The 23,766-nt window shown below is 29.5% G+C and overlaps 3 protein-coding genes across 3 annotated transcripts; 2 read left to right on the top strand and 1 right to left on the bottom strand.

Annotated features, from left to right (window-relative positions):
• Positions 1 to 9,609: 9,609 nt before the first annotated feature.
• Positions 9,610 to 10,605, top strand: LOC113365527 (zinc finger protein 525-like). Its single transcript, XM_026607063.1, has 2 exons — positions 9,610 to 10,054; positions 10,133 to 10,605. Exons 1-2 carry the CDS (start codon positions 9,610 to 9,612, stop codon positions 10,603 to 10,605), a joined length of 918 nt encoding a protein of 305 aa, XP_026462848.1.
• A 6,794-nt stretch (positions 10,606 to 17,399) lies between these two features.
• LOC113365528 (zinc finger protein 83-like) lies at positions 17,400 to 18,713 on the bottom strand. The gene is made up of 2 exons (XM_026607064.1): positions 17,732 to 18,713; positions 17,400 to 17,614 (listed from the first exon to the last, which is right to left on the bottom strand). The coding sequence occupies exons 1-2, from the start codon at positions 18,711 to 18,713 to the stop codon at positions 17,400 to 17,402; spliced, it is 1,197 nt and encodes a 398-aa protein (XP_026462849.1).
• A 396-nt stretch (positions 18,714 to 19,109) lies between these two features.
• On the top strand, positions 19,110 to 19,836 carry LOC113365529 (zinc finger protein 710-like; the record flags this gene model as incomplete). Its single annotated transcript, XM_026607066.1, has 2 exons — positions 19,110 to 19,554; positions 19,639 to 19,836. Coding segments are annotated over exons 1-2 (643 nt in total), but the record flags the coding sequence as incomplete, so codon positions are not given.
• Positions 19,837 to 23,766: the final 3,930 nt, after the last annotated feature.

The raw sequence follows: 23,766 nt of genomic DNA on the forward strand, positions 1-23,766 counted from the left end.
AAGTTTCGGAATCGTATTTAAAACAAAATCTTCCATCGAAACATTTATTTTGGAAAATCATCGAAAATGCAGAACATCTGCAGTATTAAATTCATAGCCTAACAATAGCGATTATAATTGTATTAATTGATCCTTTTTCAGGCCAAACTTTCAGGTTTTTACGGGATTATCGGACAATCGCACAGCTTCTTAAACGGTATGAAAATTGTCGCGTGAATAATAATATTTTTCGTAGATTGCTGTTTTTTTTTCTTTATAAAGAAATTAATTGAATTTAATATAAGTAGGCGAAGATAGCCACAAATAGTTTTGGTTATAATAAAATTTCCGTCCACGTTTTAAAAAATATATTATTATTAGATATTTGTTGGAAATGATACTGATTAGTTTTATATTACGGTCTTACAAAAAGTAGATTAATTTTAAAAATCATCAAATTTTGAGAAAATGAGCGTTTTTTTTTACATTTGTTTTAAAATTAAAATTAAACGATTGGGTTTGGTTTAGCGACCTTTCTTAATGAACATACTTTACGATTATAGTACTAAAAAAACTGATGGTTCAATTCACAAACTGTTCGAAAGATATTTGTTGGAAATGATACTGATTACTTTTAAATTACTGTGATTAATGCAATCAAATAATTTTCTTCAAACGACTTGATTTTTGTTCAAGTTATAATCTTTAATTTAATTGTCTTAGGCATCCATCCAGTAATTAATACAGTTTTATAATAAACCAGTTTAATAGTTTTGGTTATAATAAAAATTTCCGTCCACGTTTTAAAATATATTATATTAGATATTGTTGGAAGATACTGATTAGTTTTATATTACGGTCTTACAAGTAGTTCATTTTAAAAATTTTTTTAAAAAGTTTTGAGAAAATGAGCGTTTTAAACATTAATGATTTTTGAAAATTTCATTTTAGAGAATACTCCGTTATTGTTGATTGATTTGAACCAAAAGTAATCAAAATTTAAACATTATTATTATTAAAGTAAAGTTTCGGAATCGTATTTAAAACAAAATCTTTCCATCGAAACATTTATTTTGGAAAAATCATCGAAAATGCAGAACATCTGCAGTATTAAATTCATAGCCTAACAATAGCGATTATAATTGTATTAATTGATCCTTTTTCAGGCCAAACTTTTCAGGTTTTTACGGGATTATCGGACATCGCACAGCTTCTTAAACGGTATGAAAATTGTCGCGTGAATAATAATATTTTTCGTAGATTGCTGTTTTTTTCTTTATAGAAGAAATTAATTGAATTTAATATAAGTAGGCGAAGATAGCCACAAATAGTTTTGGTTATAATAAAAATTTCCGTCCACGTTTTAAAATATATTATATATTAGATATTTGTTGGAAATGATACTGATTAGTTTTATATTACGGTCTTACAAAAAGTAGATTAATTTTAAAAATTCATCAAATTTTGAGAAAATGAGCGTTTTTTTTACATTTGTTTAAAATTAAAATTAAACGATTGGGTTGGTTTAGCGACCTGTTCTCAATGAACATACTTTACGATTATAGTACTAAAAAAACTGATGGTTCAATTCACAAACTGTTCGAAAGATATTTGTTGGAAATGATACTGATTACTTTTAAATTACTGTGATTAATGCAATCAAATAATTTTCTTCAAACGACTTGATTTTTGTTCAAGTTTATAATCTTTAATTTAATTGTTCTTAGGCATCCATCCAGTAATTAAATACAGTTTTATAATAAACAGTTTTAATAGTTTTGGTTATAATAAAAATTTCCGTCCACGTTTTAAAATATATTATATATTAGATATTTGTTGGAAATGATACTGATTAGTTTTATATTACGGTCTTACAAGTAGATTCATTTTAAAAATTTTTTTAAAAAAGTTTTGAGAAAATGAGCGGTTTAAACATTAATGATTTTTGAAAATTTCATTTTAGAGAATACTCCGTTATTGTTGATTGATTTGAACCAAAAGTAATCAAAATTTAAACATTATTATATTAAGTAAAGTTTCGGAATCGTATTTAAAACAAAATCTTTCCATCGAAACATTTATTTTGGAAAATCATCGAAAATGCAGAACATCTGCAGTATTAAATTCATAGCCTAACAATAGCGATTATAATTGTATTATTGATCCTTTTTCAGGCCAAACTTTTCAGGTTTTTACGGGATTATCGGACAATCGCACAGCTTCTTAAACGGTATGAAAATTGTCGCGTGAATAATAATATTTTTCGTAGATTGCTGTTTTTTTCTTTATAGAAGAAATTAATTGAATTTAATATAAGTAGGCGAAGATAGCCACAAATAGTTTTGGTTATAATAAAAATTTCCGTCCACGTTTTAAAATATATTATATATTAGATATTTGTTGGAAATGATACTGATTAGTTTTATATTACGGTCTTACAAAAAGTAGATTAATTTTAAAAATTCATCAAATTTTGAGAAAATGAGCGTTTTTTTTACATTTGTTTAAAATTAAAATTAAACGATTGGGTTGGTTTAGCGACCTGTTCTCAATGAACATACTTTACGATTATAGTACTAAAAAAACTGATGGTTCAATTCACAAACTGTTCGAAAGATATTTGTTGGAAATGATACTGATTACTTTTAAATTACTGTGATTAATGCAATCAAATAATTTTCTTCAAACGACTTGATTTTTGTTCAAGTTTATAATCTTTAATTTAATTGTTCTTAGGCATCCATCCAGTAATTAAATACAGTTTTATAATAAACAGTTTTAATAGTTTTGGTTATAATAAAAATTTCCGTCCACGTTTTAAAATATATTATATATTAGATATTTGTTGGAAATGATACTGATTAGTTTTATATTACGGTCTTACAAGTAGATTCATTTTAAAAATTTTTTTAAAAAAGTTTTGAGAAAATGAGCGGTTTAAACATTAATGATTTTTGAAAATTTCATTTTAGAGAATACTCCGTTATTGTTGATTGATTTGAACCAAAAGTAATCAAAATTTAAACATTATTATTATTAAAGTAAAGTTTCGGAATCGTATTTAAAACAAAATCTTTCCATCGAAACATTTATTTTGGAAAATCATCGAAAATGCAGAACATCTGCAGTATTAAATTCATAGCCTAACAATAGCGATTATAATTGTATTAATTGATCCTTTTTCAGGCCAAACTTTTCAGGTTTTTACGGGATTATCGGACAATCGCACAGCTTCTTAAACGGTATGAAAATTGTCGCGTGAATAATAATATTTTTCGTAGATTGCTGTTTTTTTCTTTATAGAAGAAATTAATTGAATTTAATATAAGTAGGCGAAGATAGCCACAAATAGTTTTGGTTATAATAAAAATTTCCGTCCACGTTTTAAAATATATTATATATTAGATATTTGTTGGAAATGATACTGATTAGTTTTATATTACGGTCTTACAACAAGTAGATTCATTTTAAAGATTTTTTTAAAAAAGTTTTGAGAAAATGAGCGGTATAAACATTAATGATTTTTGAAAATTTCATTTTAGAGAATACTCCGTTATTGTTGATTGATTTGAACCAAAAGTAATCAAAATTTAAACATTATTATTATTAAAGTAAAGTTTCGGAATCGTATTTAAAACAAAATCTTTCCATCGAAACATTTATTTTGGAAAATCATCGAAAATGTCCCCAATGAGTTGATTTGACCCATCTTCAGTGCTACAACTCACCATACAAATAAATTTGAAAATAAAAAATGAAACAAACAAAAAATGGACCTCTCAGTGCATATATGTGTTTGATTGTTGATTGATTTGAACAAAAAGTATTAAAAATTTTGTCCACGTTTTAATATATTATATATTAGATCAGAAGAAAATGTTTTTATTAAGAGAACATACGTTTCGGGTCTTGATTTGACTCATCTTTAGTGCTACAACTCACCATACAAATAAATTTGAAATATATATATAATATATACGATATATATATATATATATATATATATGATACTCAGTGGCGTAACTAGGCCATCCGGGGCCCGTGGCAAATTTTTTTGATGGTGCCCCCCTATCAGTAAAATCAAGTGGTTTTAATTTAATTTAAAAAAACTCGAAATTTTTCAACGTGTTAAATGTTATATATATATCCACGATTTGTAATGAATTGTATTGAAATGAGTAAATCTACTTCGACTTATTCATATTTTATGGTTTGAAATTAGGAAATTATTTAAAATGTAATGTAATGTAATGTAAAAATTAATAATTTAAAAGTACAATTACTGCTTTGTTTTGAAAATCAAACATAATTTTTTTTTAAATTTTTAATTAGCTTTATAAGCTACATGTTAAGTTTGATATTTTGTTTTTACAAACAGTCTTTACAATCCATTCCTTTGCTAATTTTTGAACAAACTACTAAATTAATTTTGATTTTTTAATTCGCATAATCTATTCAAGAAATGACTTAATAAAAAGTTACTTTTCTATTAGTCATTATTTGCATACATGGAGCTTCATAATTATTAAAGAAAATATTAAAAAAAAATCACAACACTCTAAGATTATATTTTTACATTCTTACACACTCATGTTTTTTTTCGAAATTAAATTTATTTAGAAGAAAATTTTCATGTTTATTCTAACTTTTGTTATTAGTGAAATAAAACCAAAATTTGTTAGATTTTACTAATTTTTACGCGTATTTGGGGCCCCCGTGTCCTGGACAAAATAAAACTCTTTAAAATAATAATCTTACATTCCTCTGTATTAATGCAATAATATTTTTCGTAGATTATTGCTGTATTAAATTCATAGCCTAGCAATTACAATATTTAATGTATTGAAATAAAATGAAATTACAATAATTAATGAATATTTGCACTATATCAATGGAACATTGAAAAGATAATCGTTGGAAATGATACTGATTAGTTTTATATTACGGATTAGTTTTATATTATAATTTTTAATCTGCGCATATTATTCATCATATTTGTTCGTGTCCGTTCGTTAGGTGTGGAAGCACCACCTTCGCGTATATAAATCGGGTAAACGTCCCTTTGAGTTCATTTGCAATCAGGGGCGCAAAGTGAAGAGTACACAGTGGTAACAAGTAAACAAGTGATCAGTCATGGAAGATATTGGTAATTTATTTTATTTTATTATATTATATATATATATATATATATTTTATATATATATATAAGGGTTGAATAATAGTTATATATAGTGTTCAATAATCGGGCATAACAACAAAAAAACATGAATTTTTTAAAAAGTCTCTTTTTTACACTGGAATAAGAAAATTGTAAGTACGTTTAGCTTTTTCTAACTTTTGCATTTTTTAATATTTTTTAAGAAATTATAATATTTTTTTACAAAAATTCATGATTTTTATTGATATGTATAGCGTATTTTACATATATAATTTTATTTGAAAACTATTTCTTCGTTTCTATTATCATAGTTTTTATTTTTCTAGCATTCTTAAATAAAATGGGGGCAGCATTAAGGAATTTCTCTCTGGCAAGTGAAATACCAAAAGAAGAGGTGCTGGTGGTGTTGACAGATTGCCATACGGAATCGTATTGGGAGGACAGGCTTGTGTAAGTAAATTAAATCCACTTTTTATTCTTCAGGACATGTGTATAATTAGAACATTTTTATTATTATAGCTCGAGCGGAAAGTCAAGACCGATGAAATTTGGAGAGGTGACATCGGTGAGTTCCTTTCTTGGACACACAGTATTGTTGTGTGGGGTGTCGGAGCATAACCAAGGTATATATTTCTTTTTATGTATATATATATATATATATATATATATATATATATATATATACATGTATATATATACATGTATATATTGGTATAGTTAAAGGATTTTTCATTATAAGTTTTTTTTATATAATAGACTACAAAATGAAGGCAGTTGGATTATGCTTCGACACAATAAAATCGAGGTATAAAAAGGAAGACCGTGTGTTGTCGCTCCTGCCCGTTTCTTTCGAGGACAAGGAAAACGTGGAGGAATTTTTCCTCCATTTTTTCCAAGATGAAAAAATAAAAATATATTGTTATAAAAAGGTAATGTTAAATTTTTATAATAATACATAAACACATAGCAATCAGCTATTATAATATTATTAAATATTATTTTAGTCCGCAGGCGGCGGTACAGGCAGCACCGGCGGCGGTACAGACAGCACCGGCGGCGGTACAGACAGCACCGGCGGCGGTACAGACAGCACCGGCGGCGGTACAGACAGCACCGGCGGCGGTACAGGCAGCACCGGCGGCGGTACATGCAACAACCGCGGCGGTTGGGGCAACTACCGCGGCGGTAAGGGCAAAAACAGCGGCGGTAAGGGCAAAAACGGAGGCGGTAAGGGCAACAACGGAGGAGGCGGTAAGGGCAACAACGGAGGAGGCGGTAAGGGCAACAACGGAGGAGGCGGTACGGGCAACAACGGAGGAGGCGGTACGGGCAACAACGGCGGCGTTAAAGGGAACAACAGCCGCGTAAACAAACGCGGCGGCCGCGGAGGTTACCGCGGAAACAACCGCGGTGGGCAGAAATACCATCGCGGCGGCCAGGGCGCTGATAGTATGATGCAACCGCAAATTCCGATGTACATTAACCAAGGATGTGTAATCAGTTAACATTATAAATAATACATTATATATAAAAGCATAAATTATATTTTTGTCTATTTGTATTTTTTTTACAGGGGTTGAATATATATTTTCAAAATGACTTTGATTAGCATTCTTTCTATTCTTCTTCTATAATAACTAATATATCATATTATACTATCTATAATATATTATCATATATTATTAATATTCATTACTAATTCAGTTAGTGATAAGATAAATGTAAAAAATTTGCCAAATAAATTCTGGCAGACCCGCCACTAACATAACCTCAAGAACGATTGTTGACAATTGCAAAAAGTAGCCTGAAAACGTTGTCGAACTAATATAAAACACAACATTATTACTTTATATTCATAGTTATTTATTAATATTCATCACTAATTCAGTTATTGATAAGATAAATGTAAAAAATTTGCCAAATAAATTCTGGCAGGCCCGCCACTAATTTGTGAAACAAAAAACACAACTTTCACTATGTAGAACTAATATAAAACACAACATTATTACTTTATATTCATAGTTATTTATTAATATTCATCACTAATTCAGTTATTGATAAGATAATTGTAAAAAAATTGCCAAATAATACCGGGCAGACCCGCCACTAACATAACCTCAAGAACGATTGTTGACAATTGCAAAAAGTAGCCTGAAAACGTTGTCGAACTAATATAAAACACAACATTATTACTTTATATTCATAGTTATTTATTAATATTCATCACTGATTCAGTTATTGATAAGATAAATGTAAAAAATTTGCCAAATAAATTCTGGCAGACCCGCCACTAACATAACCTCAAGAACGATTTTTAACAATTGCAAAAAGTAGCCTGAAAACGTTGTCGAACTCATATAAAACACAACATTATTACTTTATATTCATAGTTATTTATTAATATTCATCACTAATTCAGTTATTGATAAGATAAATGTAAAAAAATTGCCAAATAAATTCTGGCAGGCCCGCTACTAACATAACCTCAAGAACGATTTTTAACAATTGCAAAAAGTAGCCTGAAAACGTTGTCGAACTCATATAAAACACAACATTATTAATTTATATTCATAGTTATTTATTTATATTCATCACTGATTCAGTTATTGATAAGATAAATGTAAAAAATTTGCCAAATAAATTCTGGCAGGCCCGCCACTAATTTATGAAACAAAAAACAACTTTCACTATGTAGAACTAATATCAAACACAACATTATTACTTTATATTCATAGTTATTTATTAATATTCATCACTAATTCAGTTATTGATAAGATAAATGTAAAAAATTGCCAAATAAATTCTGGCAGGCCCGCTACTAACATAACCTCAAGAACGATTTTTAACAATTGCAAAAAGTAGCCTGAAAACGTTGTCGAACTCATATAAAACACAACATTATTACTTTATATTCATAGTTATTTATTAATATTCATCACTAATTCAGTTATTGATAAGATAAATGTAAAAAAATTGCCAAATAAATTCTGGCAGGCCCGCTACTAACATAACCTCAAGAACGATTTTTAACAATTGCAAAAAGTAGCCTGAAAACGTTGTCGAACTCATATAAAACACAACATTATTAATTTATATTCATAGTTATTTATTTATATTCATCACTGATTCAGTTATTGATAAGATAAATGTAAAAAATTTGCCAAATAAATTCTGGCAGGCCCGCCACTAATTTATGAAACAAAAAACAACTTTCACTATGTAGAACTAATATCAAACACAACATTATTACTTTATATTCATAGTTATTTATTAATATTCATCACTAATTCAGTTATTGATAAGATAAATGTAAAAAAATTGCCAAATAAATTCTGGCAGGCCCGCTACTAACATAACCTCAAGAACGATTTTTAACAATTGCAAAAAGTAGCCTGAAAACGTTGTCGAACTCATATAAAACACAACATTATTAATTTATATTCATAGTTATTTATTTATATTCATCACTGATTCAGTTATTGATAAGATAAATGTAAAAAATTTGCCAAATAAATTCTGGCAGGCCCGCCACTAATTTATGAAACAAAAAACAACTTTCACTATGTAGAACTAATATCAAACACAACATTATTACTTTATATTCATAGTTATTTATTAATATTCATCACTAATTCAGTTATTGATAAGATAAATGTAAAAAAATTGCCAAATAAATTCTGGCAGGCCCGCTACTAACATAACCTCAAGAACGATTTTTAACAATTGCAAAAAGTAGCCTGAAAACGTTGTCGAACTAATATAAAACACAACATTATTAATTTATATTCATAGTTATTTATTAATATTCATCACTGATTCAGTTATTGATAAGATAAATGTAAAAAATTTGCCAAATAAATTCTGGCAGGCCCGCCACTAATTTGTGAAACAAAAAACACAACTTTCACTATGTAGAACTAATATAAAATACAACATTATTACTTTATATTCATAGTTATTTATTAATATTCATCACTAATTCAGTTATTAATAAGATAAATGTAAAATATGTGCCGAATAAACACTGGCAGGCTCTCGACACTATTTCAACATATCTTCGAACATATTTTGACACGGCAGATCATGTCGGTTGGTATCAATGTACTATGACATATGTAAAAATACTTGATTGTAGGTTAAAGATTTTTATGTCAAACAAAGATAATGCAAAATAAATGAAATTTAATTGAATAAATTATTATATTTTAATCATTTTCATAAAAAAAATTAGAATTTAAATGTTGGCCACGCCTTCGCCGATAGGCCACGCCCACGAAACTGAACCTGCCAGATGTGAGAACCTGCCAACTATATACACGTAAGTAAATGAGGTTACCGGTTGTGAGGATGCCAATTATATACGCGTAAATAATTGATCATATTGAAAATAATTATTGATTAAACTAGATTATTATTTAGCACACAACTATTTTCGTTAATTTTTTCTGAGTGTAAACAGTGTAAATATAAAAATGGCGGAGGAAACAATTATGTCTATGAATGATCAGGCAATTAAAATTGAACCACCAGAATATTCACCAGAAGACATTAAACTCGAAATAGAGGATGGTTTTGATGATCCTGATGTTAAATCTGAATCGTGTTCTGAAGATGGTGATACGTGTTTACAAAGATTCATGAATTCCGAAGTGACAATTGAAGAAGAAGTCAAACAGGAGTTAGTCGAGTCATCAATTTATGAATGTGACATTTGCAATAGATCATTTCCAGAATCAGACCATTTAAAAAAGCATATGGCCGATCATATTCCTAGTAATAGCAAAGAATGTTCTTTCAAATGCGAAGTCTGTTACAAGGCTTTTAATCGATTAAGTAATCTGAAAAGGCACATGCTCATTCACAGTGGTGAGGGCGCCCATGAATGCAATTTATGTAAAAAGACATTCACGCAATCAGGTAGTTTAAAAAATCACATGCTGATACACAGTGGAGTACGTCCCCATGAATGTAATATATGCAATAAGACATTTACAGAAAGAGGTCATCTGAAAAATCACCTGCTGATACACAGTGGAGTACGTCCCCATGAATGCAATATATGCAATAAGACATTCACAGAATTAGGTGGTCTGAAACGACACATGCTGACGCACAGTGGGGTTCGCCCTCATAAATGTGATATTTGTAATAAGTCATTCACACTATCATCTAGTCTGAAAAGTCACATGCTGATACACAGTAGTGTACGTCCTCATGAATGCAATATATGCAAAAAAACATTCAGGCATTTATGTAATCTGAAAAGTCACATGCTTATTCACAGTGGTGAGCGTCCCCATCGATGCAATATATGCAAAAAGACATTCACAGAAAGAGGTCATATGAAAAAACACATGCTGATTCATAAACGAGAGCATTCCTATAAATGTAATAAGGAATTTACTCAATCCAAGGATTTGAAGAGACACATGGCACTTCATAGTCAGAAGCCTGGTGAAGATCAATGAAACATAAGCATATTTGTTTACTTAAATTTAAATATTGTAAATTTTTCTTGCATGTAATGACATGTAGAAATAGTATGAAATATACTGTACACATTACATAGTATAAATATCATTTCATAATTTTTTATTCATAATTAAATTTTTATAAATTAAGTATTATTAATTTGAATTAGTAACCATTGGTTTCAGGTTCAAATACAAATTGGTCAGGAGTAGCTTTAACTTTCTAAGTTTAGAAGTTATTATGAATTTTAAAAAATATCTTTACACATGGCAATATATACCAGAAATATGCCACATTAACTTTATTTTCTTTTTAAATAGAAACGTAATTTTTTTGTTTGAGAAAATATTTTAGAAAATTTATTCAGCTATAACTTTTTCAAAGACTATATTTAGTTATAATAAGTAATTTAAAAGTTATTAGTAAAAACACGAAACAATGTCTTTGTTCCACAAAATGGCCGACACGTTTTCAACATTATGCAAGTTTAAAATTATTTTAAAAATATAAGCAAGAATTTTACATAATCTTTGTCTGAGAAAATGTTTTAGTGAATTTATTCAGCAATAACTTTGTCAAAAACTAGAGTTAGTTATGCAAAGTAATTTAACAGTTATTAATAAAATTCAAAACAATGTCTTTGTACAACAAAATGGCCGAGAAGTTTTCAACAATATGTGAGTTTTAAACATTTTTAGTTATTTTCATAGTATCGCGCAATTACGAGAAGTAGACTCGATTTTATCTTTTATTTTCAACTGTTAATAAGTTTGTTAATGACTACAGAATACTGTAACGTAATTACGGTATATGTTTTTTTTAAATTTTTATTAAAACCCTAATAATTGGGTTTGAAGTGACTACTATTTCGTAAGAAAGTACACGATTTTTTTCACTTATTTGCATTATTCCAATATACCTAGAATATCGTAGTAATGAGATAATCATTTGTTTCTACCTTCTCATCTATGATCAATTATTTCTGTTACATAAATTGAATTCATATTACGGATATTATTTTCATGTAAATTTTATTCTTTGCACTTTTATTTATTTAAATTTATGTTATTATTTATCAATATTACTTGATGTTAATAATTTAGCAGTTGTAATAATTATTGAAAATAAAAAAAAAACATAAATTGAATAAAAATACAGGTAAACCCAGTATTGCCCAGTATAGCGCACGGGTTCACAAGTTTAAATTTTAATATTTATTTCAAGTTTATTTTTTGTTTAATCGACGTTAAAAATTATTCCTTTATTGTTTCATTTATTTGATTTACCGAAACTTTCAGCATTGATAATGATTATTATACTATTACTATAACAATACCAGCCTTTATTAACTTCCCTTAGGGTAAGTTATTGTAATGGGCCGAAAATCGGAATTGAAAATTTTTACATTTCTCGACGTTTTGAAGGTTTCTGAACATTTTGGCATACCTCAGAAAAAATGGATGTGTGTGTGTGTGTGTATGTATGTATGGATACAAATTTTCGCCCACGTTTTCGGGCGTACGGATCAACCGATTTGAAAGGTTCAAAAAACATTCGATTCCTATCGATAGGGAAAAGAGCTGATTAGTTTTTGGCAAAGGCAAGTCCAGCCGTTTCGGAAATACGAAGCAAAGAGTGCAGAAAATAAAAATCGACTTTTTGAGAGAACGGAGTATCCGATTTGAATGATCTAAAAAACATTCAATTAGTAATGATTGGGAGAAGTGTTTAATAGTTTTTGGCAAAGGCAGGTCCTGCCATTTCGAAGATACGGAGCTAAATATATAAAAAATGGCAGTTTCTGAGAGAACTAAGCGTCCGATTTAAATGATTCAAAGAACTTTCTGCTTGTCTTAACAAAATAATTGATTTTGGAAAAAAAAAATTCAACTTTTTTTTTTTTTAATTTTATTTTAATTCTGACTGTAGTTCTAATATACTTTACAAATAATTTCAACTTTGCAATTTAGTTTATATAATTCTTATAAATATTAGACAATGTTACAATATTTATAATAATCTATTTGAAAACATTCAGTATTCCTCGAACATTTCGTTACGGTACGGGAAGTTCCAGCAATTTGCCTTAAGGCACGATGCCATAATTGCCTCAAGACAGAATTCCACTTACAGCTAGTTTTATTTTTATTTTAGAAGTCTTTCAACTTCTTATATTTTCATGATTGTTATAAAACTGAATAAATGTTTAAAATTATATCAAAGTATTATTTTATAATTATTAACCATATTTTTAACTTCCCGAAGGAGAAGTTTATGTTTTCATAAAAAAATCCGATTCGCTAATTTTATGTTTTCTCGACGTTTCAAGCCATTCTGAATCGAATGAGATTTTCCAAATTTGGAAAAAGCATGTGTGTGTGTGAACAGATTTTTTGCCATAAATCGACGTTTTCTCAAAAACGGCTGGACCTATTTCAAAAATTTAAAAGCCATTCGATGTATCTCGATGAGGACTATTGTTTGTCAGTTGTGTGCGACGATTGGCGGGGCCGTTTCTTTGTAAATTGCAGAAAAGTGAAAAAAACTTCGTCCACGTTTCAGCCCGTAATTGTGAATCGATTTTGAAAATTAAAAAACCATTCGATAGATATTGGTTGGGAATCGTGCTGATTAGGTTTTGGCAAAGATCGGCCGGGCCGTTTTCTTCTAATAAATTGTTAGAAATTTTTTTTCGACGATTTCGTAAAAATTCGTCAAAGTTTGAAAAAATTAGTATGATCTTTATTTTGGCATTTGTCAAAATTAGAACTTTCGTCGACGTTTGCTCAAAAACGCCTAGAACCGATTTCAGAAATTTAAAAACCATTTGATGTGTCGACTCGATGAGAATTATCGTTTCTCAGTTTTGTGCAACGATCAGCCATTTCGTTGTAATTTGGAAAAAAGCGTTAAACTTTTCGTCCACTTTTAAGCTCATACTACCGAATCGAATTTTAAAAATCCAAAACTGTTCGAATTTTATTAGTTGGGAATGATACTGATTAATTTTAGGTGAAAATCTACCGAGCCGTTTTCTTGTAGTCATTATAAATCTACTCGGAATACTTTTACTCACTCATAAATTTTTTTTTATTGATTAAGTCAATTATTTACACATATCGGGAAGTTCATGTAACTTGCCTCAACCCCAAATACCAATACCAACTAGTTATAATTTTAATTAGTAGAACAAAGAAATAATAGTTGATCTGGAATAAATAACTTTGAAAATGATTTATCGTTATTCATGCATCATTTGAGAATATAATAATATAATTAATATTCGTTCACACAGTGGATTATGTCAAACAACGCCTAAACAAATATTGTTTTCGCAACTTTTTTGCACTCATCATGTAATTGTGCTTGAAGAACTTCATGTAATTAAAATTAACATACATTCATTGACTGCTTGTATTTTTTAACTTCCCGTAGTAATGGGCCGAAAATCGAAAATGAAAATTTTTGCATTTCTCGACGTTTTGAAGATTTCTGAACATTTTGGCATACCTCAGAAAAAATTGATGTGTGTGTGTGTGTGTTTTGTATGTCCGCATTTTTTCGTCCACGTTTTCGGGCGCACGGATCAACCGATTTGAATGGTTTAAAAAACATTCGATTCCTATTAATAGAGAGATGTGCTGATTAGTTTTTGGCAAAGGCAAGTCCAGCCGTTACGGAGATATGGAGCAAAGAGTGCAGAAAATAGAAATCGAGTTTTTGAAAGAACGGATCAACCGATTTGTATGATCCAAAAAACATTCAGTTCGTAATGACGGGGAAAAGTGGCTATTAGTTTTTGGCAAAGGTAGGCCCAGCGGTTTCGGAGATACAAAGCTAAATGTTAAAAAAAGGCAGTTTTTGAGAGAACTAAGAGTCCGATTTAAATGATTCAAAGAACTTTCTGCTTGTTTCAACAAAATAATTGCTTTGGAAAAAAAATTTTGTTTCTAATTTTTTTTTCAAAAAATATTTTTTTAATTTTTGATTAAGCACTTTTCCAATTTTGTGAAAACTATTGAAAAATGTGAAAATGCCGCCAAGCTAAGCACAGTATAAGTAAAAATGTCGCACAGAATTATTTGAAGAATTATACGGGAGCACTTTTTCAATTTTGTGTAAAATAGGCAACTGTTTATTTTTTTTTTTTTTTGAAATTGAATTCGAGATGAAATGACGATTGTTAATGCTCTGGAGATAAATGGATTTATGATTTACATTTGATTTGCTCAGATATAACAAGATAGCAAAAATATATTTTTATTAACTTCCCGAAGGAGAAGTTTATGTTTTCATCAAAAAACCCGATTCGCTAATTTTATGTTTTCTCGACGTTTCAAGCCATTCTGAATCGAATGAGACCAAATTTGGAAAAAGTATGTGTGTGTGTGTGTGTGTGTATGTGAACAGATTTTTTGCCGTAAATCGACGTTTTCTCGAAAACGGCTGGGTCGATTGCAAAAATTTAAAAGCCATTCGATGTATCTCGACGAGAACTATTGTTTGTCAGTTTTGTGCGACGATCGGCCAAGCCGTTTCTTCATAAATGGCAGAAAAGTGAAAAATTTTTCGTCTACGTTTTAGCCCGCAATTCTGAATCGATTTTGAAAATTCAAAAACCGTTCGAAAGATATTGGTTGGGAATCGTGCTGATTAGTTTTTGGTAGAGATCGGCCGGGCCGTTTTCTTGTAATAAAGTTTTTTAAAAAAAAAATTCGACGATTTTTATGATTATTTTTTTGACGATAGATACCATAGTCTTCTAGATCATACAAAAATATTACGGCGCTACGACAACTGGTTCAGCTTTAAAAATTCGTCAAAGTTTGCAAAAATCAGTATGGTCTTTTTGGCATTTGTCAAAATTAGACTTTTGATCGACGTTTTCTCAAAAACGCCTGAACCGATTTTAGAAATTTAAAAGCCATTTGATGTATTTCGGTGAGGACTATCGTTTGTCAGTTTTGTGCGACGATCTGCCAAGCCGTTTCTTTGTAATTTGAAAAAAACTTTTCGTCCACATTTAAGCTCATCCTACCGAACGATTTTAAAAAATCAAAAACTGTTCGAAAGATATTAGTTGGGAATGGTACTGATTAATTTTAGGTGAAAATCTACCGAGCCGTTTTCTTGTAATTAACTGTTGAAAAAAAATTTAAGCCGATTTTCATGTAAATTTTTTTGGCGATATACATCATGGTCTTATAGAACTTACTGTAATATTACGGCCTAACGACAAGTAGTTTAATTTTAAAAATTCGTCAAAGTTTGCTAAAATTATTATCGTTTTTTTTTAAAGTAGGATTAATGAAGTATATTATTTACACATTTTTTTTATTAAGTCGATTATTTACACATTTCGGGAAGTTCATGTAACTTGCCTCAAGGCTAATAAATACCAAACCAACTAGTTATAATGAAATTTATTATAATGAAAGTTACAGTATTTGTAATAATATATTTGAAAACGTTTAAAATTTTTCGAATTTCCAGCAATTTGCCTTAAGGCACGATGCCATACACCACTAGTTAATTTTAAAATTCATGTATATGGTTCAAACAAATGTCCTCGACATTTTCGACAGTGAAATAACCGATTTGAATAATTTAAAAAACATTTGATTCGTATTGATAAGGAAACGTGCTGATTAGATTTTTGCGAAGACAGATCTAGCCGTTCCGAAGATACGGGGTAAAAAGTGCCAAAAACGGTAACTCAGTTTTTAAGAGGATTTAAACGGAGCGTTCGATTTTAATAATTCGAAAAACATTTTACTTGTATTGATGAAATGAGCAACTGGTAAAATTTTTATTGGATATATGTACATCAAATTATCAGATATTTTATAGAGATCCTAATACTATGCACACATTTCGTGTAAATTTTTTGGGTTCCGTACCAAGATTGTTAATTTTCAAGTTTTTTAACATGGTTCGAACAAATGTCCTCGACATTTTCGACAGTATGGAATAACCGATTTGTATGATTGAAAAATCATTCGGTTCGTACTCGATCGCAAAGCGTTTTTGCAAAAGGCAAAAAAGGTTATGAAGTTTTTGAGAGAACTTTAATCCGATTAGATTAATTCAAAAAACATTTACAGAAAATTTAGTAATTTTGAAAATTAAAAAAAAAACAAAATTTAAAAAAAAAATCAAAGTTTCCAAAAATTCAAATTTTCGAAATTTTTCATCATTTTCAAAAAAAAACTTAATTTTGAAAAAGTTTAAGTTTTAAAGTTTTTTTTTAATTTTTTTTAAAGTTGAATTCACTCCTTCAATAAGAAGTCATATTAATCTAAATTAACATATACATTGATATAATAATCTAAATTAATATATACATTAGACCAAATATAACACAGAACCTTTCTGGGAACTATAAGAGACTGATATGATTCCAAATTTTATTGAACCGATATGGCTTCAAGTATCAAAACGCTTGCTTCCATCTAGTATATTTGTCATTCTCTGAAACACTTTCTTAGACAAAAATATTGTAAAATTTCTGGTTTTATGTTTAATATATTTTTGAAGTTTCTTAATATTGATACATCTAGACTAGAACATTGTGAAGCTTTTTCAATATTTTTATTAATAACTTATAAATTACTTTCTATAACTAATTACAGTCTTTGACAAAGTTATAGCTGACTAAATTCTCTAAAACATTTACTCAGACAATAATATGGTAAATTTACATTCATATTTTTAAAATATTTCCGAAGATTATGTAGTACATTTCTGGATAGTAAATTTAAAAATTTAAGTAAACAAAAATGTTTATATTTCATTGATTTTCACCAGGCTTCTGACTATGAAGTGCCATGTGTCTCTTCAAATCCTTGGATTGAGTAAATTCCTTATTACATTTATAGGAATGCTCTCGTTTATGAATCAGCATGTGTTTTTTCATATGACCTCTTTCTGTGAATGTCTTTTTGCATAGATTGCATTCATGAGGACGTACTCCACTGTGTCTCAGCATGTGATTTTTTAAACTACCTGATTGCGTGAATGTTTTTTTGCATATATCGCATTCATGGGGACGTACACCACTGTGTATCAGCATGTGACTTTTCAGATCACCTTTTCTCATAAATGTCTTTTTGCATATATTACATGCATGGGGACGTAATCCACTGTGTATCAGCATGTGTTTTGTTAGATCACTTGTTCTCATAAATGTCTTTTCGCATATATTGCATTCATGAGGACGTACTCCACTGTGTATCGGCATGTGATTTTTCAAATGACCTAATTGTGTAAATTTCTTATTGCATATATTGCATTCATGGGGACGTACTCCACTATGCATTGGCATGTGACTTTTCAAATGACCTAATTGTGTAAATTTCTTATTGCATATATTGCATTCATAAGGACGTACTCCACTGTGTATCAGCATGTGACTTTCCAGATTACTTGATCTTGTGTATGTCTTGTTGCATATATTGCATTCATAAGGACTTACTCCACCGTGTATCAGCATGTGACTTTTCAGATTACATAAATGTGTAAATGTCTTATTGCATACATTGCATTCATAGGGGCGTATTCCCTTATGAATTACCATGTGTTTTTTTAGATAATTTATTGTTGCGAATGTCTTATTGCATATACTGCATCGATGGGGTCGCTCACCACTGTGAATGAGCATGTGACTTTTCAGATTAGATAATTGTGTGAATCTCTTATTGCACGTACCGCATTTGTGAGGGCGCTCACCACTGTGTATGAGTATGTGGTTTTTTAGTTCATTTAATTGATCAAAATCCTTGTAACAGATTTCGCATTTGAAAGATCTTTCTTTGCTATGCTCTTTTAAATAATTCGATTCTGCAAATGATCTATTGCAAAGGTCAAATTCATAAGTTGTTGTCTCGATTAACTCCTGTTTGACTTCTTCTTCAATTGTCACCTCGGAATTCATAAATCTTTCTAAACACGTGTCATCATCTTCAGAACACGATTCAGATTTAACAGTAACGTCAGGATTATCAAATTCATCCTCCATTTCGAGTTTAATGTCTTCTGGCGAATATTCTGGTGGCTCAATTTTAATTACCTGATTATTCATAGGCATAATTGTTTCCTCCGACATTTTTAAATATTTTCATAAAAAATATATTATAAATAAATTACAACTTAGTTTTCATTACATTTACTATTTGACATTTGAAGCATAGAGAGTATATTTCTAGAAAGATGAGACATTATTTAACGTGGCGCGTCTTTTCAAAATCAATATAGGTTCTCTATGTTTCTACTCTCGCTACTGCTACAAACAAACTCTATGCTTCAAATGTTAAATCATACTCTTCTTTTATCCATGTGTTAAATAATAAAAGTAAATGAGGTTACCGGTTGTGAGGATGCCAATTATATACGCGTAAATAATTGATCATATTGAAAATAATTATTGATTAAACTAGATTATTATTTAGCACACAACTATTTTCGTTAATTTTTTCTGAGTGTAAACAGTGTAAATATAAAAATGGCGGAGGAAACAATTATGTCTATGAATGATCAGGCAATTAAAATTGAACCACCAGAATATTCACCAGAAGACATTAAACTCGAAATAGAGGATGGTTTTGATGATCCTGATGTTAAATCTGAATCGTGTTCTGAAGATGGTGATACGTGTTTACAAAGATTCATGAATTCCGAAGTGACAATTGAAGAAGAAGTCAAACAGGAGTTAGTCGAGTCATCAATTTATGAATGTGACATTTGCAATAGATCATTTCCAGAATCAGACCATTTAAAAAAGCATATGGCCGATCATATTCCTAGTAATAGCAAAGAATGTTCTTTCAAATGCGAAGTCTGTTACAAGGCTTTTAATCGATTAAGTAATCTGAAAAGGCACATGCTCATTCACAGTGGTGAGGGCGCCCATGATTGCAATTTATGTAAAAAGACATTCACGCAATCAGGTAGTTTAAAAAATCACATGCTGATACACAGTGGAGTACGTCCCCATGAATGCAATATATGCAATAAGACATTCACAGAATTAGGTGGTCTGAAACGACACATGCTGACGCACAGTGGGGTTCGCCCTCATAAATGTGATTTTGTAATAAGTCATTCACACTCATCTAGTCTGAAAAGTCACATGCTGATACACAGTAGTGTACGTCCTCATGAATGCAATATATGCAAAAAAACATTCAGGCATTTATGTAATCTGAAAAGTCACATGCTTATTCACAGTGGTGAGCGTCCCCATCGATGCAATATATGCAAAAAGACATTCACAGAAAGAGGTCATATGAAAAACACATGCTGATTCATAAACGAGAGCATTCCTATAAATGTAATAAGGAATTTACTCAATCCAAGGATTTGAAGAGACACATGGCACTTCATAGTCAGAAGCCTGGTGAAGATCAATGAAACATAAGCATATTTGTTTACTTAAATTTAAATATTGTAAATTTTCTTGCATGTAATGACATGTAGAAATAGTATGAAATATACTGTACACATTACATAGTATAAATATCATTTCATAATTTTTTATTCATAATTAATTTTTATAAATTAAGTATTATTAATTTGAATTAGTAACCATTGGTTTCAGGTTCAAATACAAATTGGTCAGGAGTAGCTTTAACTTTCTAAGTTTAGAAGTTATTATGAATTTAAAAAATATCTTTACACATGGCAATATATACCAGAAATATGCCACATTAACTTTATTTTCTTTTTAAATAGAAACGTAATTTTTTTGTTTGAGAAAATATTTAGAAAATTTATTCAGCTATAACTTTTTCAAAGACTATATTTAGTTATAATAAGTATTTAAAAGTTATTAGTAAAAACACGAAACAATGTCTTTGTTCCACAAAATGGCCGACACGTTTTCAACATTATGCAAGTTTAAAATTATTTTAAAATATAAGCAAGAATTTTACATAATCTTTGTCTGAGAAAATGTTTTAGTGAATTTATTCAGCAATAACTTTGTCAAAAACTAGAGTTAGTTATGCAAAGTAATTTAACAGTTATTAATAAAATTCAAAACAATGTCTTTGTACAACAAAATGGCCGAGAAGTTTTCAACAATATGTGAGTTTTAAACATTTTGTTTAGTTATTTTCATAGTATCGCGCAATTACGAGAAGTAGACTCGATTTTATCTTTTATTTTCAACTGTTAATAAGTTTGTTAATGACTACAGAATACTGTAACGTAATTACGGTATATGTTTTTTTTAAATTTTAATAAAACCCTAATAATTGGGTTTGAAGTGACTACTATTTCGTAAGAAAGTACACGATTTTTTTCACTTATTTGCATTATTCCAATATACCTAGAATATCGTAGTAATGAGATAATCATTTGTTTCTACCTTCTCATCTATGATCAATTATTTCTGTTACATAAATTGAATTCATATTACGGATATTATTTTCATGTAAATTTTATTCTTTGCACTTTTATTTATTTAAATTTATGTTATTATTTATCAATATTACTTGATGTTAATAATTTAGCAGTTGTAATAATTATTGAAAATAAAAAAAAAAACATAAATTGAATAAAAATACAGGTAAACCCAGTATTGCCCAGTATAGCGCACGGGTTCACAAGTTTAAATTTTAATATTTATTTCAAGTTTATATTTTTGTTTAATCGACGTTAAAAATTATTTCTTTATTGTTTCATTTATTTGATTTACCGAAACTTTCAGCATTGATAATGATTATTATACTATTACTATAACAATACCAGCCTTTATTAACTTCCCTTAGGGTAAGTTATTGTAATGGGCCGAAAATCGGAATTGAAAATTTTTACATTTCTCGACGTTTTGAAGGTTTCTGAACATTTTGGCATACCTCAGAAAAAATGGATGTGTGTGTGTGTATGTATGTATGGATACAAATTTTCGCCCACGTTTTCGGGCGTACGGATCAACCGATTTGAAAGGTTCAAAAAACATTCGATTCCTATCGATAGGGAAAAGAGCTGATTAGTTTTTGGCAAAGGCAAGTCCAGCCGTTTCGGAAATACGAAGCAAAGAGTGCAGAAAATAAAAATCGACTTTTTGAGAGAACGGAGTATCCGATTTGAATGATCTAAAAAACATTCAATTAGTAATGATTGGGAGAAGTGTTTAATAGTTTTTGGCAAAGGCAGGTCCTGCCATTTCGAAGATACGGAGCTAAATATATAAAAAATGGCAGTTTCTGAGAGAACTAAGCGTCCGATTTAAATGATTCAAAGAACTTTCTGCTTGTCTTAACAAATAATTGATTTTGGAAAAAAAAAATTTCAACTTTTTTTTTTTTTAATTTTATTTAATTCTGACTGTAGTTCTAATATACTTTACAAATAATTTCAACTTTGCTATTTAGTTTATATAATTCTTATAAATATTAGACAATGTTACAATATTTATAATAATCTATTTGAAAACATTCAGTATTCCTCGAACATTTCGTTACGGTACGGGAAGTTCCAGCAATTTGCCTTAAGGCACGATGCCATAATTGCCTCAAGACAGAATTCCACTTACAGCTAGTTTTATTTTTATTTTAGAAGTCTTTCAACTTCTTATATTTTCATGATTGTTATAAAACTGAATAAATGTTTAAAATTATATCAAAGTATTATTTTATAATTATTAACCATATTTTTAAACTTCCCGAAGGAGAAGTTTATGTTTTCATAAAAAAATCCGATTCGCTAATTTTATGTTTTCTCGACGTTTCAAGCCATTCTGAATCGAATGAGATTTTCCAAATTTGGAAAAAGCATGTGTGTGTGTGAACAGATTTTTTGCCATAAATCGACGTTTTCTCAAAAACGGCTGGACCTATTTCAAAAATTTAAAAGCCATTCGATGTATCTCGATGAGGACTATTGTTTGTCAGTTGTGTGCGACGATTGGCGGGGCCGTTTCTTTGTAAATTGCAGAAAAGTGAAAAAAACTTCGTCCACGTTTCAGCCCGTAATTGTGAATCGATTTTGAAAATTAAAAACCATTCGATAGATATTGGTTGGGAATCGTGCTGATTAGGTTTGGCAAAGATCGGCCGGGCCGTTTTCTTCTAATAAATTGTTAGAAAATTTTTTTTCGACGATTTCGTAAAAATTCGTCAAAGTTTGAAAAAATTAGTATGATCTTTATTTTGGCATTTGTCAAAATTAGAACTTTCGTCGACGTTTGCTCAAAAACGCCTAGAAACCGATTTCAGAAATTTAAAAACCATTTGATGTGTCGACTCGATGAGAATTATCGTTTCTCAGTTTTGTGCAACGATCAGCCATTTCGTTGTAATTTGGAAAAAAGCGTTAAACTTTTCGTCCACTTTTAAGCTCATACTACCGAATCGAATTTTAAAAATCCAAAACTGTTCGAATTTTATTAGTTGGGAATGATACTGATTATTTTAGGTGAAAATCTACCGAGCCGTTTTCTTGTAGTCATTATAAATCTACTCGGAATACTTTTACTCACTCATAAATTTTTTTTTTATGATTAAGTCAATTATTTACACATATCGGGAAGTTCATGTAACTTGCCTCAACCCCAAATACCAATACCAACTAGTTATAATTTTAATTAGTAGAACAAAGAAATAATAGTGATCTGGAATAAATAACTTTGAAAATGATTTATCGTTATTCATGCATCATTTGAGAATATAATAATAAATTAATATTCGTTCACACAGTGGATTATGTCAAACAACGCCTAAACAAATATTGTTTTCGCAACTTTTTTGCACTCATCATGTAATTGTGCTTGAAGAACTTCATGTAATTAAATTAACATACATTCATTGACTGCTTGTATTTTTTAACTTCCCGTAGTAATGGGCCGAAAATCGAAATGAAAATTTTTGCATTTCTCGACGTTTTGAAGATTTCTGAACATTTTGGCATACCTCAGAAAAAAGAATTGATGTGTGTGTGTGTGTTTTGTATGTCCGCATTTTTTCGTCCACGTTTTCGGGCGCACGGATCAACCGATTTGAATGGTTTAAAAACATTCGATTCCTTTAATGAGAGATGTGACTGATTAGTTTTTGGCAAAGGCAAGTCCAGCCGTTACGGAGATATGGAGCAAAGAGTGCAGAAAAAGAAATCGAGTTTTTGAAAGAACGGATCAACCGATTTGTATGATCCAAAAA

The sequence above is a fragment of the Ctenocephalides felis genome, unplaced genomic scaffold (genome assembly GCF_003426905.1).
Source record: "Ctenocephalides felis isolate EL2017-DRISC unplaced genomic scaffold, ASM342690v1 CF-g0.4_SCAFFOLD_01089, whole genome shotgun sequence".
NCBI lineage: Eukaryota > Metazoa > Arthropoda > Insecta > Siphonaptera > Pulicidae > Ctenocephalides > Ctenocephalides felis.

Bases quoted from the DNA above. Each gene is read 5' to 3' on its own strand.
- LOC113365528 (XM_026607064.1), bottom strand. From the start codon at position 18,713: ATGTCGGAGGAAACAATTATGCCTATGAATAATCAGGTAATTAAAATT. The intron at 17,615-17,731 runs GTAATATATGCA...TCACGCAATCAG, and splicing joins TGGATTACGTCCCCATGCAT to GTAGTTTAAAAAATCACATG.
- LOC113365527 (XM_026607063.1), top strand. From the start codon at position 9,610: ATGGCGGAGGAAACAATTATGTCTATGAATGATCAGGCAATTAAAATT. The intron at 10,055-10,132 runs GTAGTTTAAAAA...AGACATTTACAG, and splicing joins AAAGACATTCACGCAATCAG to AAAGAGGTCATCTGAAAAAT.